We start from the raw sequence: 18322 nt of genomic DNA on the forward strand, positions 1-18322 counted from the left end.
CGATCTGGACATCAGGCTGAACAGTTCAGCTCAGCAGTGTAAGTAGGGCCTCTCTGCCAGGGCCCCCCATAAGAATACTGTCCCCATGAGCGATATCAACCCCTTTATAAAGGGGACGATTGGGCAGCAATTCAAACTTTTTCTGAGGCTGGCCAAAGAATGTCTTTCAAGGGCTGCTTTTCTGTCCCCCTCACAAGTAGCTGGCACCCATGAAGTACCCATACTGACACAGGCGCCTGCCAATATATGCAAACTAGGTGATTCTGCTTTGACCCCAGATAGTCCGGCCAGGTCAGAAGCAGAGGACACCGGTGCCCACTCCGCCAAACTTGTACCAGTGGAGGGGGCAGAGGAATTTTGGCCCCTATGTATATAAACAACTTCCTGATTTGCTGGGACTATAAAGTAGTGCATGTTTACTTTATTGGAGGCTACGAGTACATTGACAAAAACAGATTTTCTCTTACCTTTCCATAACCCAGCATGATTATTCGCACCAGCACAACATTGACATGGGCTCCCAGAGACTCATCATGGTAAATCTCATTTACCTGTAGGAAAATAAAAACACATTTGACAGGATGTATTGGACAACAATAAATTGTTTACATGAAAGCATTATAAAACTAGGTTGACTCCAACATCGTAAGTTCCTACCCAACGATCAGATTTTCTTTGCAACTATTCCTTTTAGATCCAAAAATGAGCTGCAATTTAAAGCTGAGCATATCACAGTCCACATTACAACTCCCAAAGGAAATTAATAAAATATAAGTTATGCAGCTCGATTACAATAATATGCCCTCAGTAATCAATAGGCAATATCCCCAAGTTCATTAAATGCAAATTTGCTAAATGAATAATGTGTTTGCAGGGCAAAAGAAATTAATCCAAAAGAATTGAATCTCATTAACAGTCATCTTCATTGTACTGAGGATTTATCCAATTATCTTGAGAGTCACTATTACTGACAACTATCACAGCCAAAGAGTATTATTATTTAGTGTTTCCATAGTGTCAGAAATAATAGGAGTCCTAAAGTCTCAATCATGTCCCAACTATACAGGAACCTATAACAAAATAATAACCCCAATCTAAAACCTGTTAAGTGGCCTCAACTTCCTCGTGTCTAAAAACTGACAAATGCAGTGATAAAATGTTACCATTCTTCTGAGACCAAGATTTATGCTGCAGTTGTCACAATAATGGTGGGGGGGGGGGGCTCAATAGTATCATTAACCCTTGTATTAACTTGGCAAACAGTGTGTAGCTCAGAATTTCCTAGCATTGCCAAAATCACATTAATCAGTATGAAGTAAAGTAAAACAACGCAGGATTTTAGTCACTATCTGTTTAACACTTTCTAATGAGATTGTTTTAAAATGTCAGGCATTTGAAGACAAATTTTAAATTAACGTGTGTACCTCCTGAAGTCAGACATTATGAACTGATTCATTATGCCGGCCACATCTACGGCATACTGGATTATCTGTAGGCTTAAAGAACAGCCCATTTTGATTAAATGGCAAAACTGGTTAGAAGCTCAGGGCTGCACTATAAAGTGACAGAGCATTAGGGAGTTATGATCACACCATCCAACTAACAGTTTTTTTTAATCATTATGCTTAAATAACAGCCTAATCTTTTTATCAAAAATATGACATTTAAGAACTCAGAACCATCATATTTCACTTTAAAGGGAAAACAGTATAAGCTATGATCTTTTCAAACACTCTTTAAACGCAGCAGTATTCAGCAAGAAGTTCCCATACAAAAACCGCATAATCACTTCCAAATTATTTCAACAATTGTGGCAGACTCAGAGTCCATCATCTAGGCACGAGAACCAAATTTGAACCAGTTTAGGTTAATTCAACGAATATCTGAATTTGACATGTTCAGAGATTTTTGGGGAAGATGGATAGGGCGTTTAACTGGATCTTTGACTAATTTTGAGAAATAAAATCCAAGAGCCATTCTCCACTGTATTGTCAGAAGTGTGAACACTGAAGATATCACCAGCAGACCAAACAAGACATCGACCCAGACGAAGGCACAATAATTCACTATGAATAAGCACAAAGAAATAATTTGACATTAACAATCCCTTTCAGGTCTAATGAACAGCACCACATCATGGGTGGGGGTGCAAAACACTTCACAATTTTTTTTGTAATGACTAACTCTGGCCATTGACAGTGAGTGCAATAACTTATTTTTCAAAACCCTGTCACCTTACCCTGGTCCAGTAATGGGAAATGTCTCAGTGCTAAATACCAGTGAAGCTACTACTAAGATAACATTGAAAATAAACTGAGTAACCTTTTTCACAAAATGCTAGTAAGTAAGATTAAATTGAGAAGTTACTTTGTAAATTGTTCATATACAATACAACCTATATCATGGTATAAATGGAATGTTGTATAACTTATACAAGTCATATTATAATAACATAACAGGTTATTATGTTTATAATAACTTAAAAGATAAGGTTACCTTGTTTAAATTGGGCTCAAAAAGTTATGGGTAAATTGACTGGTTCTATGCTCCCGGGAAGCAGCCAGGTTCGAAAGAAGGTCAGGTTGGAGAATTAGCACTATAGAGATGTAGTCCTTTCTCTGATCTATACTCCCTTCAAGCACAGGTCCCTGCTGAGATTGGCGAATTTACTCTTTAAAGTTTTCAAAATATAAGTTTTGGGGCACGATTTTAAAAGGGCGGCGGGATGGCAGCTGGGGGAGCGTCTAACCACCTCTCCTTGACATTCAACGGCATTACCATCGCTGAACCCCCCCACCATCAACATCCTGGGGGTCACCACTGACCAGAATCTTAACTGGACCAGCCACATAAACAACTGTGGCTACAAGGGCAGGTCGGACGCTGGGTATTCTGCGGCGAGTGACTCACCTCCTGACTCCCCAAAGCCTTTCCACCATCTACAAGGCACAAGTCAGGAGTGTGATGGAATACTCTCCACTTACCTGGATGAGTGCAGCTCCAATAACACTCAAGAAGCTCGACACCATCCAGGACATAGCAGCCCGCTTGATTGGTACCCCATCCACCACTCTAAACATTCACTCCCTTCACCATGGGGGAACCATGGCTGCAGTGTGTACCATTTACAGGATGCACTGCAGCAACTCCCCAAGGGTTCTTCGTCAGCACCTCCCAAATCCATGACCTCTACCACCTAGAAGGACAACACTACCTGTGTGTTCCCCTCCAAGTTACACACCATCCTGACTTGGAAATATATTGCCGTTCCTTCATCGTCGCTGGGTCAAAATCCTGGAACTCCCTACCTAACAGCGCTGTGGGAGAACCTTCACCACACGGACTGCAGCAGTTCACGAAGGCGGCTCACCACCACTTTCTCAAGGGCAATTAGGGATGGGCAATAAATGCTGGCCTCACCAGCTACGCCCAGATCCCATGAACGAATTTTAAAAATGGACGCGCGGGTAACCCAAATAATAAAACCTTACCGTTCCCCACGCGATCGCGACTTAATTGGTGGCCATTAACCTTGTTTCCGGGTTTGCCGCCCGAAAGCTGTGCAGCGGGCGGACTGTGCACACCTGCATGACCTGCTGACAGCTGGAGCGTCTGGATTTAAAGGGTCATTGCACCAATGGCTTTTGCTGAAGTAAGGAACAAGGAGACAGAATGGAGCAACAGAGGGGCAAGCCAGCTCCAAGATTCAGTGACACCTCACTTGAGGTGCTGCTGGCCGGGGTGAGGAGGAGGAGGGAACTATTTTACCCAGCCAACAGGAGGAAACACCCTGCCTCTGCCACAAAGAAGGCCTGGCTCGAGGTGGCAGAGGAGGTCACCAGCAGCAGCAACACATCCCGCACTTGGGTCCAGTGCAGGAATCGTTTCAATGACCTAACTAGGTCAGCAAAAGTGAGTACATTTACACATGTGTTGCACATCACTCCCCCTCTCCACCACACATCATTCTGCACTGCCAAGACTACTCTATCACATCACTCCTCACACCTACTTAAGGCTCATCCTCAACTTACCTTCACTTCCTGAGACCTCCTCACCTCCCCATTTGTGAACCCACTGCAACCACTCACCCCAATCCTGATCTAATGTGATGTTTCTGTCTGATACTCACCCTCTGATGCATCTCTTTCACGGTCAGCCTCATCCAAAGCAATGCATTCATCGGCTGACCACTTCACCCTCACTCACTCACACGTCTGTACTTTCTCCCCATGTAGAAGAGAGCGCAAAATGCACGCGAGAGGGCGAGGACTGGAGGGGCGGCCACAACAAATAGTGGTCCTCACAGAGGCAGAGGAGGAGGCCCTGGAGATCAGCCGCACCCTCGAGTGCTTGTCCGTCAGGGAAGCCAAGATTGGCACCCCACAAACGTCTGGTGATGCAACTTTAACATTCATCACACACAATATGAATTGATGTTAACAATGCTTGGCATGTTGAACACCTCAGTATGCTCATCACAATATTACACATCTGTGATGATGCTTAATATTGCCTTCTGTTCTCTTGCAGGCCCTTCAACGACCGCAGTGACGGGAGAGGGTGATTCCACAGAGGAGCTCCCGGCCTCTGAGGGCGCACCGTCACATCTTAGTGAGCCATCCACCAGCGCAGATGCTCACACCTCAGTGGGTCCTATTAGTCAGTTAGTTGGGTTGGCACCAGGTGAGTCACCGCACACAAGTGAGCACAAGCAGACACTGGTGGCAGGAGCAGCTGTGGAGAATCCGCATTGGTGGGCGCACTCCTCTCCAGGCTCTGCTCAGCTGGACACAGATGCGGAACCACGGGCGCCATCCTTTAAAAGGAGAAAGGTCAAGGGACAGCAGCAAATTTGCAAGGTACTGAAACAGGTGCCACGCGCACTCTCCACAATAGTGGAGAGGATGGAGGTGTCCAACTCCTGCATTAGTGGAATGGTGCACAGGCACGTGTGAGAATGTCTGAGATAGTGGCGCAGGTAAGTGCGGGAATGTTTGAGATAGTGGCGCAGGTAAGTGCGGGAATGTTTGAGATAGTGTCGCAGGTAACTGCTGAAATGTCTGAGAAAGTGTTGCAGGTAAGTGCGGGAATGTCTGAGAGAGTGTCGCAGGTAACTGCGGAAATGTCTGAGAAAGTGTCGCAGGTAAGTGCGGGAGTGTCTGTGATGGAGAGAAGGCTAGCCTCTGTTGAGCTTCAAACACGGCTCACAAATGAGTCCATTCACGCCCTGACAACGGCCGTTCGGACTGAGGGTGAACAACATTCTGCCACCTTAAACAGGCAGACAGAAACTTTACAACTGAGCTTCCAAGGCATCACACATGTCCTCCAAACTGTTCTCCAGCAGAGTGGTAGGCGTGATGTGGGCCTGGCCCAGGAGAGGGATGATGGCGAAAGGAGTCATAGAAGTGGAGTCGCCACTCAAAGCGCTCGGACATCTCACCCGTTGCCCCCCTCTCAACCAGTACCCCCAATGCTGCCTCTTCTCCAGGTAGCTGAGTCTGCCCCTGCACAGCTGCAGGTGGAGCAGTCTTTGGCGGGGCCCTCATGGGCTCCAAAACCCAGAGGGTGTAGGCCGAAAGCATCTAAGCAGTCAGGGAATGAACATGAGCAACCTGCCACTACCTCTGCTGCAGCCACAGGGGATGCACCACATAGAAGTAGTAGGAAGAGAGAGGCTACGGTCTTGTGATCACAAAGTATATGCACAGACTGTCATGTTTTTCATCTATATTTGTTTTTTGTTAAAGTCACATTAAATGTTATCATTCTCACCACTACTGCCATGTCTTGCCCATTCTTGACTGCCTTTTGTGATAGCGCCCTTTCATGTGCTTCATCATGAACAGCAAGACTTGATGCCACCCAGTGGGTGACTTTACAGCGGGGGTATGTGGAGTTGCAGAACTGTTTTGTGCAGTGGTGATGGGGGGAATGGTGTTGGCTCTGCTCTTTCCAAGTGGACGATTCTCACTATGTGATCCCCTTATGAGAAGCGTTCAAATATTAGTAACTCCCTGGTCTCACAACCAGCTAGGTGAGCCAATGCTCTGTCGATGGGTTCCTCCTCCTCCTCCTCAATGTTGATGGCAGATGTGGATGCTGGATGAGGGCATGGGGCCTCATCAACCTGTAACCCTCTCTGTTGCACCATGTTGTGCAGGGCACAACACAATACTATAATGTGACCCACTCTCACTAGTGCGTATTGAAGCATTCCCCCAGAACGATCGAGGCAATGAAATCGCATCATGAGCAGCCCTATCGCATGTTCAATGATAGACCTGGTGGCGATGTGGCTGTCGTTGTATTGACGCTGTTCCTCGTCGATGGGGTTCCTCAGAGGTGTCTTGAGCCATGTGTGCAGGGGGTATCCCTTGCACTGAGGAGCCAGCCCTTAAGGCTGTTTGGTGCGTGGAAGAGGCCCGGGATGTTGGATTCCCTCAGAATGAACAAATCGTGGCAGCTACCAGGGAATCTTGCACACGAGCTGCGCATTGATGGAGTGATATCCCTTTCTGTTGATGAACAGTCCTGGCTCATGTGGAGGTGCTCGGATTGCTATATGCGTGCAATCGATTGCAACCTGTACACGTGAGAAGCCACCCACAGAGTGGATAAACCCACTGCCCTCTCCGTCTGGCTGAGGTCATCCATGGGGAAGTTGACGTATTGCGAAGCCCTGCGAAACAAACTGTCGGTGACCTGTCTTACACACTCATGGGCAGACGACTGAGAGACCCCGGCGATGTCACCGGTGGCACCCTGGAATGATCAGGAGGCGAAGAAGTTGAGGGCAGTGGTCACTTTAACTGCGACGGGCAATGAGATGCAACCAGGCCCAGCCGGGAGCAGCTCGGCATGAAGGAGGCTGCAGATGTCTGCGACCACCTGGCGACTCACTCTCAGCCTCTGTTGGCACTGCTCCTCAGAGAGGTCCATGGAGCTCAGCCTCGGTCTGTAGACCCTCTCACGAGGGCAGTGCCTCCTGCGACATCGGTCCTTCTGTTGTTCCCCTCTCTGCTCTTGTGCATGTGCCTGTGACACAGCACTGTGTTGTGGAACTGCAAGTGGCGGAAGTGCACGCCGTGCCAGGCGAGGATGGTGATGTTCCTCCTCCTTGGATGTACTTGTTAATACAGCCATTGCGCACCCCATTCTGATGGTGTCAGTTTGAAGGGGTCCGAAAAGTTGGTAAATATGTGTTCTGAGTGTGAACCAAGAATTTTCAGTCTAAACACAAAGAACTCCCAGCCAAATGTTTGTCTGAGAGAACTGAGTGCCCTGCTGCAATAACTCACCTTTTATCCCTATCTGTTAAACAGGGATTTAAATGTCCAACTGCCTGCCGGCTGTAACCCGACTACTTTCCCATGGCGTGTTTCACACAGCATGGGAAACACTTTGAGGCAGCGTTGCAATCGCTTGCCATCATTATTAATTGCATTTATGCACATTTTAATTACTTTAACGGCGCGCGCACCCAGACGACACTGGATTGTGCGCGTTTTTCGACGGGTTGGAGCCGGGATTCTTCCCACTCCAGAAAGTCCCGATTTTCTTTGCCCCCCCCCCCACCGCCTCCAATGCACCCGCACTTTCATTTTAAAATCGTGCCCATGGTGTCATATGATAATGAGATCAACAAATCAGTACCATAGGATGACTTTCATATGGGCTATGTAAACATCAAAAGATTCCAAACCAAAAAGTGGATAAATATGTTTTTTCTGACACCACCATCCATCAGACTCCTCTCTATAATGGGGCGTTGTTGCCATACTGGCAAATTGTTGGCCAGATTTTGTTTCTGAAACAGTGCTTATATTCTACTCAAATTCTATCATACTGATTATTCGGCTAAACTTATAATAGAATCATAGAAAGGTTACATCACAGAAGGAGGCCATTCGGCCCATCAAGTCCATGCCGGCTCTATGCAAGAGCAATCCAGCCAGCCCACTCCCCCACCCTATCCTCGTAGACCTGCAGATGTTTTCCTTTCAAGTACTTATCCAGTTCCCTATTGAAGGCCATGATTGAATCTGCCTCCACAACCCCCTCGGGCAGTGCATTCCAGATCCTAACCACTCGCTGTGTAAAAAAGTTTTTCATCATGTCACCTTTGGTTCTTTTGCCAATCACCTTAAATCTATGTCCTCTGGTCACTGACCCTTCCGCCAATGGGAACAGTTTCTCTCTATCTACTCTGCCTAGATCCTTCATGATTTTGAATACCTCTATCAAATCTCCTCGCAACCGTCTCTGTTCCAAGAACAACCCCAGCTTCTCCAGTCTATCCACGTAACTAAAGTCCCTTATCCCTGGAATCATTCTAGTAAATCTTTTCTGCACCCTTTCTAAGGCTTTCACATCTTTCCTGAAGTGCGGTGCCCAGAACTAGATACAATATTCCAGTTGTGGCCAAACCAGTGTTTAAAAAAGGTTCATCATGACTTCCATACTTTTGTACTCTATGCCTCTATTTATAAAGCACAGGATCCCGTATGCTGTTTAAACCACTTTCTCAACCTGCTCTGCCGCCTTCAACGATTTGTGCACATATACACCCAGGTCTCTCTGTTCCTGTACCCCTTTTAGAGTTGTGTCCTCTAGTTTATACTGCCTCTCCTCGTTCTTCCTACCGAAATGTATCAGTTCACATTTTTCTGCGTTAAATTTCATCTGCCACATGCCCGCCCATGCCACCAGCCTGTCTATATACTCGCGAAGTCTATCACTATCCTCCTCATTGTTTACTACCCTTCCAAGTTTTGTGTCATCTGCAAATTTTGAAATTGTGCCCTGTGCACCCAAGTCCAAGTCATTAATATATATCAAGAAAAGCAGTGATTCCAGCACTGACCCCTGGGGAACACCACTGCATACCTCCCTCCAGTCCGAAAAACAACCTTTCACCACTACTCTCTGTTTCCTGTCCCTTAGCCAATTCTGTATCCATGTTGCTACTATCCCCTTTATTCCATGGGCCGCAATTTTGATGATAAGCCTACCATGCGGCACTTTATCAAACGCCTTTTGAAAATCCACATATATCACATCAACTACATTGCCCTCATCTACCCTCTCTGTTACCTCATCAAAAAACTCTTATCAGGTTAGTTAAACACGATTTGCCTTTAACAAATCCATGCTGGCTTTCCCTAACCAATCCACCCTCATCCAAGTGACTGTTAATCCTGTCCCGGATTATCGTTTCTAAGAGTTTCCCCACCACTAAGGTTAAACTGATTGGCCTATAGTTGCTAAGTTTATCCTTACACCCTGTTTTGAACAAGGGTGTAACATTTGCAATTCTCCAGTCCTCTGGCACCACCCCCATATCTACGGATGTTTGGAAGATTATGACCAGTACCTCCGCAATTTCCACCCTTACTTCCCTCAGCAACCTAGGATGCATCCCATCCAGACTGGGTGACTTATCTACTTTAAGTACAGCTAGCCTTTCAAGTACCTCTTCTTTATCAATTTTTAGCCCATCCAGTATCTCAACTATATCTTCCTTTACTAAGGCTACGGCAGCATCTTCTTCCTTGGTAAAGACAGATGCAAAGTACTCATTTAGTACCTCAGCCATCCCAACTGCCTCCATGAGTAGATCATTATGGTCCCTAATCGGCCACACCCCTCCTCTTACCACCCGTTTACTGATTACGTGCCTGTAGAAGACTTTTGGATTCCCTTTTATGTTGTTCGCCAGTCTATTCTCATACTCTCTCTTTGCCCCTCTTATTTCCTTTTTGACTTCTCTGTATTTTCTATATTCAGCCTGGTTCTCACTTGTGTTATCAACCTGACATCTGTCATATGCCCCTTTTTTCCGTTTCAACTTACTCACTATCTCTTTTGTCATCCAGGGAGCTCTGGCTTTAGTTGCCCTACCTTTCTGCCTCGTGGGAATGTGCCTAGACTGTACCTGAGCGATCTCCTCCTTAAAGGCCGTCCACTGTTCAATTACAGTTTTGCCTGCCAATCTTTGATTCCAATTTACCCGGGCCAGATCCATTCTCATCCCATTGAAATTGGTCCTCCTCCAATTGAGTATTTTTATTTTAGAATGGTCCGTGTCCTTTTCCATAGCTATTCTAAAGAGAAGATGCTTTATCAATTGCAGCACAAATATTTGCAACTTTTTTAAAACCTCAGTTTAAAAATTTGTTGCAGTAGGTGGGATTAATGACTCTGATGTAACTGTGCTAACAACTCATTTCATTGCATACTCTCCTGTTTTAAAAGCGTTCATCACTGCCTTGGCCAAGCAATAGTAAACCAATACAATAAAAACCTGTATCACAGGTCCTGCCTTAATCTAAAGCAGTAAATACAGAATGGCTCTAACGAAAGGTCTACAACCTGAAACTTTAACTTTGTGTCTCTCGCCACAGAGGCTGCCTGACCTGCTAAGTATTTGCAGCATTTTCTGTTTTTATTTCAGATTTCCAGCATCTGCAGTATTTTGCTTTTGAAAGGGATGATGGTGCAAGGGGGTGGTAATGGGACGAGAAACAAAAGATGAGCCTAGAGGAGCTGTAAATGGCAACAGCACCTGCTGTCCGAAAAAATGGGAGCAGTGGAAATGATCTGAAGTTATTGAAATCAATGTTGAGTTTGGAAGGTTGTAAAGTGCCTAATTGAAGGATGAGGAGCTGTTCCTTGAGCTTCTGTTGAGCTTCATTGGAATAGTGCAGGAGGCTGAGGACAGAGAGGTTAGAGTGGGAGTGGGAGTGGGACGGAGAATTAAAATGGCAAACGGCTGGAAGCTCAGGGTCACGCTTACGGACAGAGCGGAGGTGTTTAGCAAAGCGATCACCCAATCTGCATTTGGTCTCCCCAATGTAGAGGAGGCCGCATTGTGAGCAGCGATTACAGTACACTAAATTGAAAGAAGTACAAGTAAATCGCTGTTTCACCTGGAAGGAGTGTTTGTGGCCCTGGACGGTGAGAAGGGAGGAGGTGAAAGGGCAGGTGTTGCATCTTCTGCGCTCGCAAGGGAAAGTGCCGTAGGAAGGGGATGATGGAAGAGTGGACCAGGGTGTCGCAGAAGGAACGGTCCTTTCGGAATGCTGAAAGAGGAGGGGAGGGGAAGATTTATTTGGTGGTGGCATCGCGTTGGAAGTGGTGGAAATGGTGGAGGATGATCCGTTGAATGTGGAGGCTGATGGGATGGAAGGTGAGGACATAGGGGATCTTATCGTGGTTCTGGGCAGTAGAGAAAGGAGTGAGGGCAGAAGAGCGTGAAATGGGATGGACATGGTCGAGGGCCCTGTCAGCTACAATGGAGGGGAATCCTCGGTTGAGGATAAAGGAAGACATATCGGAAGCACAGGTGTGGAAGGTGGCATCGGCAGAACAGATGCGACGGAGACGGAGAAACTAGGAGAATGGAATAGAGTCCTGACAGGAAGCGGGGTGGGAGGAAGTGTAATCAAGGTAGCTGTGGGAGTCGATAGGCTTATAGTAGATATTGGTTGACAACCTAACCCCAGAAATGGAGACAGGTAAGTTGAGGAAGGGAAAGGAAGAATTGGAAATGGACTATGTGAAGGCGAGGGAGGGGTGGAAATTAGAAGCAAAGTTGATGGAATTTTCCAATTCGGGACGTGAGCAGGAAACGGCACCAATTAGTAAAATGTTCCACATATTCCACAAAAAGGCAGGCATAGCTAGGGCCCATACAGATTCCTGCAGCGACACCTTTTATTTGGAGGAAGTGAGTGGAGTCAAAAGAGAAGTTGTTCAATGTAAAAACAAGTCCAGCCAGGCAAATGAGGGTGGTGGTGGATGGGGGACTGGTTGGGCATCCGTTCAAGAAAGAAGCAGAGGGCGCGCAGGCCGTCTTGGTGGGGAATGGAGGTGTAGAGGGATTGGACGTCCATGGTGAAAAGGAGTCGGCTAGGTCCAGTAAACTGGAAACTTTTACAGAGGCGGAGGGCATTGAAAGAGTCGCAGATGTAAGTTGGAAGAGACTGGTTAAGGTGAGAAAAAATAGAATCGAGATAGAAAGATATAAGTTCTGTGGGGTAAGAACAGGTTGAAACAATGGGTCTATCAGGGTAGTCCTGTTTGTGGGTCTTGGGAAGGAGGTAGAAGCAGGCTGTGCGGGGTTGGGGGACCATGAGGTTGGAGGCTGTGGGGGGAAGATCTCCAGAGGAGATGAGGTCAGTGACCGTCTGGAAAACTACAGCTTGATGTTCGGCACTGGGTAACGGTCCAAGGGGAGGTAGGAGGAGGTGTCGGAGAGTTGGCGTTCAGCCTCCACAAGGTAGAGATCTGTTCGTCAAACAACAACAGCGCCTCCCTTGTCAGCAGATTTAATGACAATGTCAGGTTTGGACCTGAGAGAATGGAGTGCTGCGAGTTCAGAGGGAGGGAGGTTAGAGTGAGTGAGGGGAGTGGAGATATTGAGACGACTGATGTCACACCGGCAGTTCCCAATGAAAAGATCAAGAGAGGGTAAGAGGCCAGAGGGAGGGGTCCAAGAGGAACGTGAATTCTGAAGACGGGCGAAAAGGTCCACTGTGCGGGGGGAAGACTTCTGACTAAAGAAATGGGCACGGAGGCGAAGGCGACGGAAGAAGAGCTCAGCATCGTGTCGAGCTCGAAATTCATTAAGGTGGAGGCGTAAGGGGATGAAGCGAAGGCCTTTGCTGAAGACTGATCGTTCGAGGTCAGAGAGTGGAAGGTCAGAGAGGATAGTGAAAACACATAAGGCAGTTTTATGGAGAGCATGTTACTGCTGTACATTGTAAAGCAACATGTCTTACAATTACTTCTATTGACATCAATAGCAATCATCGTCAAAGCAGCTCAAGCAACAATTGTGACTAAAAACTGTTTACTTCTGAAATATTAAAATGGAAACTTTGCTAAATTTAATTTAAATTTCTATCCTGTTCAACTTCAGCCCTTCAATCATTACTGAGCAGCATATTTTATACTGCCACATAAAAAGGAAAGAATAAATAAAAGGAGTGCATTAATAACAGAAGAGAAAAGGGAGTAGAATTTAAAAGGACGCGGATCAAAAGAATGAGAGTGAATAATGCAGAATATAATGAAAATCTGAGTACTGAGATTTGCAATCTGACTGTTGAGAGCAAGCACACCAGTAAATTGGAACGGCTTCTGATACCACGGGACATATGACATAACCTGAAGCTGAGATATTGCAGTGGTTGATAACCGGTTAACGTATGCAGTCAAACACATTGGCAGACACATGGGTGTCTTAGCTGTATTGAAAAATATTTATTTAAAGTTTTGGCAGCTCATTTTTTAAATTGATCAGCATCCAAACGTGTGAACGCACGCATGCATCTTTTTCTGCAACATAGTAGCTTAATAGGCATTCAACACTACTTTTGAGTCAAAAGAGCACACTCAAGCTATTCTATAATATATAGTCACAAAATGGGAATTACTGGCCCTTCTGACAATAAGTACCAAACAAAGCACAAAAAACAAAAACAGTCATTAAATGTAAGAAATGCTAAATTAAAATGAAGTTGCTCATTAATGATTAATTAGCATTGCTGTTATGTCATAATTGTATAACGTCAAATAAAATAAAACTTCAGATGATGTAATTGTTGAAGTAACTTTCTCAGGTTGAAATTTATATTGATTGAACCCAAATCCTTTAGCCATACAATACATTATACAACATCTTCCATATTTAATATTTGGTACCTTACAAATTCTCATGTTTTAACTAATCAGAGACTCATTGAAAGTGCCATTGTCCTTTTTCAAATTCTTCAATCCCAAAGTGCCTGTATTTGATTGCAATAGTAATAGCTGCCATTCAACAATAGTCCTTTAACTTAAGACCAACCTTCATTGCAGGTTTATATTCAAGCCCACTGTAAATTCTTCTGACAGTTCCACGTCCTTTCACGTCCTGAGGCTTTCAGTCCTCTTCTAGGTCACTGCCAATTTTTCTATTTTTTGCTATTGACAATAGGTCTGTTGGGGAAGGTTTAAACTAGAGTGGCAGGGGGATGGGAACCTGAGCGGGGAGTCAGAAGGGAATAAAGTTGAGAGCAGCAAGAGAGGGGAAGACCCAGGGGAAATCTACAATACAAATAGTACAAACAGTTGTTCAAGAACAAGTGAAAGGGAAAAGCGTAGAGCAGCAGAAAGTGTACTTTAGGCACGACAGATAAAATAAAAACTAGAAGGCGCAAGGCGATTAACCCAGCATCAAAGCTGTGGCAGGGGGTTAGGAATCTGAGCAGGGAGACAGAGGAAAGTGTGTCAGGAAGGGACAGAAGGTATGGAGTAAGAGGTAAAGTGTTAAAAAAGGAAAAAGCAGGAACTAAGTGTCACAAAACATATTTGAAAGTTCTTTATCTGAATGCACGTAGCATTCGTAACAAAATGGACGAGTTAACGGCACAAATAACTACGTATGGGTATGATCTTGTGGCCATTACAGAAACATGGCTGCAGGGTGACAACGACTGGGAATTAAATATGCCAGGGTATTTAACAATCAGGAAGGAAAGGCAGGAAGGAAGGGGAGGTGGGGTGGCTATGTTAATAAAGGAAGGAATCACTGTAATACAGAGAAATGATATTGGGACAAAAGATCAGGACAATGAAACAGTTTGGGTAGAGATAAGGAATAATAAGGGGAAAAAAACACTTGTGGGCGTAGTATATAGGCCTCCTAATAGTTGCAACTCTGCTGGAAGAAGTATTAATCAGGAAATAGTCGGGGCATGTAATAAGGGAACAGCTATAGTTATGGGGGATTTTAACTATCATATTAACTGGACAAATCAAATTGGGCAGGGCAGCCTTGAGGAAGAGTTTATTCAGTGTATTCGGGATGGATTTCTTGAGCAGTATGTAACTGATCCTACAAGGGGGCAGGCAACCTTGGACCTGGTCCTGTGTAATGAGCCAGGATTAATTAATAATGTCCTAGTTAAGGATCCCCTGGGAATGAGTGACCATAACATGGTTACATTCCATATCCAGTTAGAGGGTGAGAAGGTTGGTTCTCAAACAAGCATACTGAGCTTGAATAAAGGAGACTATGATGGTATGAGAGCGGAGTTGATTAAAGTGGAATGGGAAAATAGATTAAAGGGTAAGACGGTACACGAGCAGTGGTATTCATTTAAGGAGTTATTTTACAACTTTCAAAAAATATATATTCCACTGAGGAAAAAAGGGTGTAAAAGAAATGACAGCCATCCGTGGCTAAGTAAAGAAATTAAGGATAGTATCCGACTAAAAACAAGAACATATAAGGTAGCCAAACTTAGTGGGAGGATAGAAGATTGGGAAGTCTTCAAAAGACAGCAAAAAGTAACTAAAGGATTGATTAAGAAAGGGAAGATAGATTATGAAAATAAATTAGCAAAAAATATAAAAACAGATAGCAAGAGTTTCTATAGTTATATAAAAAGAAAAAGGGTGGCTAAGGCAAACGTAGGTCCCTGAGAGGATGAGACCGGGAAATTAATGGTGGGAAACATGAAGATGGCAAAAATGCTGAACAAATATTTTGTTTGTCTTTACGGTAGAGGACACTTAGAATATCCCAACACTGGACAAACAGGGGGCTCTAGGGGGGGGAGGAGCTAAATACGATTAAAATCACTAAGGAATTGGTACTCAGTAAATTAATGGGATTCAAGGCGGATAAATCCCCTGGACCTGATGGCTTACATCCTAGGGTCTTGAGGGAAGTGGCAGTAGGGACTGTGGATGCTTTGGTAATAATTTTCCAAAATTCTCTGGACTCGGCAAAGGTCCCGGCAGATTGGAAAACTGCTAATGTAACACCCTTATTTAAAAAGGGTAGTAGGCAGAAGGCTGGAAATTATAGACCAGTTAGCCTAACATCTGTGGTGGGTAAAATTTTGGAGTCTATTATTAAGGAGACAGTAGCGGAACATTTGGATAAACATAATTTAATAGGACAAAGTCAGCATGGCTTTATGAAGGGGAAGTCATGTCTGACAAATTTGCTCGAGTTCTTTGAGGACATAACGTACAGGGTGAATAAAGGGGAACCAGTGGACGTAGTATATTTAGACTTCCAGAAGGCATTCGACAAGGTGCCACATAAAAGATTATTGCTCAAGATAAAGAATCACTGGATTGGGGGTAATATTCTGGCATGGGTGGAGGATTGGTTATCTAACAGGAAGCAGAGAGTTGGGATAAATGGTTCATTCTCGGACTGGCAACCAGTAGCCAGTGGTGTTCCACAGGGGTCGGTGCTGGGTCCCCAACTCTTTACAATCTATATTAACGATTTGGAGGAGGGGACCGAGTGTAACGTATCAAAGTTTGCAGATGATACATAGATGGGAGGGAAAGTAGAGAGTGAGGAGGACATAAAAAACCTACAAGGGGATATAGACAGGCTGAGTGAGTGGGCGGAGATTTGGCAGATGCAATACAATATTGGAAAATGTGAGGTTATGCACTTTGGCAGGAAAAATCAGAGAGCAAGTTACTATCTTAATGGCAAGAAACTGGAAAGTACTGCAGTACAAAGGGATCTGGGGGGTCCTAGTGCAAGAAAATCAAAAAGTTAGTATACAGGTGCAGCAGGTGATCAAGAAGGCCAACGGAATGTTGGCTTTTATTGCTAGGGGGATAGAATATAAAAACAGGGAGGTATTGCTGCAGTTATATAAGGTATTGGTGAGTCCGCAACTGGAATACTGCATACAGTTTTGGTGTCCATACTTAAGAAAAGACATACTTGCTCTCGAGGCAGTACAAAGAAGGTTCACTCGGTTAATCCCGGGGATGAGGGGGCGGACATATGAGGAGAGGTTGAGTAGATTGGGACTCTACTCATTGGAGTTCAGAAGAATGAGAGGCGATCTTATTGAAACACAAGATTGTGAAGGGGCTTGATTGGGTGGATGCGGTAAGGATGTTCCCAAGGATGGGTGAAACTAGAACTAGGGGGCATAATCTTAGAATAAGGGGCTGCTCTTTCAAAACTGAGATGAGGAGAAACTTCTTCACTCAGAGGGTAGTAGGTCTGTGGAATTTGCTGCCCCAGGAAGCTACATCATTAAATAAATTTGAAACAGAAATAGACAGTTTCCTAGAAGTAAAGGGAATTAGGGGTTACGGGGAGCGGGCAGGAAATTGGACGTGAATTTAAATTTGAGGTTAGGATCAGATCAGCCATGATCTTATTGAATGGCAGAGCAGGCTCCAGGGGCCGATTGGCCTACTCCTGCTCCTATTTCTTATGTTCTTATGTCTTTTGATGAAAAGTGCACTGTCTCACCTTATTGTTGCATTTGCAGAATTTATCCCTCTTTCTCACTCTTTTTTTCAATGTAATCACTTTGTACAATCACAGGTCATGTGTAAGGCAGGTGAATTATAATTCAGAGTGTGCTTTGATCAGTCTGACAATGCAACTTAATCTCAATCTTGGAAGAGCAACCCCTACAGCATCAGCATAATATGTGCATTTAACACACGACCTTATTCTCTTCCAAACAATACTTCTAAACTAGTTCTGTTCAATGGTTTTATGCTATGGCTTCACATCCATTGAGCTGTGAAAAAAGTGATAAGATGCCAACAACTTCCTACATTGCAATTTTCGATCAGGCTATCATGTGGAGTTGAACATTTTGCTGGAGAGAAGGAAACTTTGAGGATGAGTCATCCTCAGCAGCTGTCAAGTAGTTCTCATTGGCCAGTTATCCAGCAGCATTGCCAGAGGTCTGGAAGCAGGTGGCCTAATTACAGCTGGAAAAAATGTAATGACTTCCCAAGAGTTGCTAAGGTAAAACTCCACTTCACATGACTTGCAGGGGGTTAAATTGGATAACTCCTGAAAACGGGCGCTGGGATTAACCCGCGCCCGTTCGTTGTGATGCAGGCAGCACGTAACATTTGTGCTGCCTGCTGTTTTAATTGATTGTTGCGTGCAGCCAGCGCTACCTGCGCTGTTGATTGGCTGCACGCATCAGCAAGGGGCCCTGATATTGTGAGTGGCTAGCTCTACTTAAAGGCAGCCTGCACCTCTTAAAGGGGAGGTACTGTGGCTGCAAGAAGTGGTGGGAGACGTTTGAGAAGTGATTTCTGGGCTGTGATACTTTGAAGAATGGCCACGCCTGCGGGAGCCCGTGCACCAAGGTTCTCCGATGATGCACTAGAGGCCTTGGTGCAAGAGGTGGAGAGAAAGAGGGGCATCTTGTATCCACAAGGGGGGCAAGAGGCCGTCCAGACATATGCTCAAGAGGTAATGGGAGAAAGTAGTAGATGAGGTAAATGCCAGGAGCACAGCGCCAAGAACATG

The 18322-nt window shown here is 45.0% G+C and overlaps 1 protein-coding gene across 2 annotated transcripts in view; it reads right to left on the reverse strand.

Moving 5' to 3' along the window:
* Window positions 1-18322, reverse strand: part of LOC137332445 (A disintegrin and metalloproteinase with thrombospondin motifs 2-like) — a 205636-nt gene that overhangs the window by 80503 nt on the left and 106811 nt on the right. For both annotated transcript variants that reach the window (XM_067996293.1, XM_067996292.1), the window contains exon 5: window positions 468-551. In XM_067996293.1, coding sequence (XP_067852394.1) covers window positions 468-551 — 84 coding nt within the window. The remainder of the gene's footprint in view (window positions 1-467; window positions 552-18322) is intronic.

The sequence above is a fragment of the Heptranchias perlo genome, chromosome 14 (assembly GCF_035084215.1).
Source record: "Heptranchias perlo isolate sHepPer1 chromosome 14, sHepPer1.hap1, whole genome shotgun sequence".
In the NCBI taxonomy this organism is placed as follows: Eukaryota; Metazoa; Chordata; class Chondrichthyes; order Hexanchiformes; family Hexanchidae; genus Heptranchias; species Heptranchias perlo.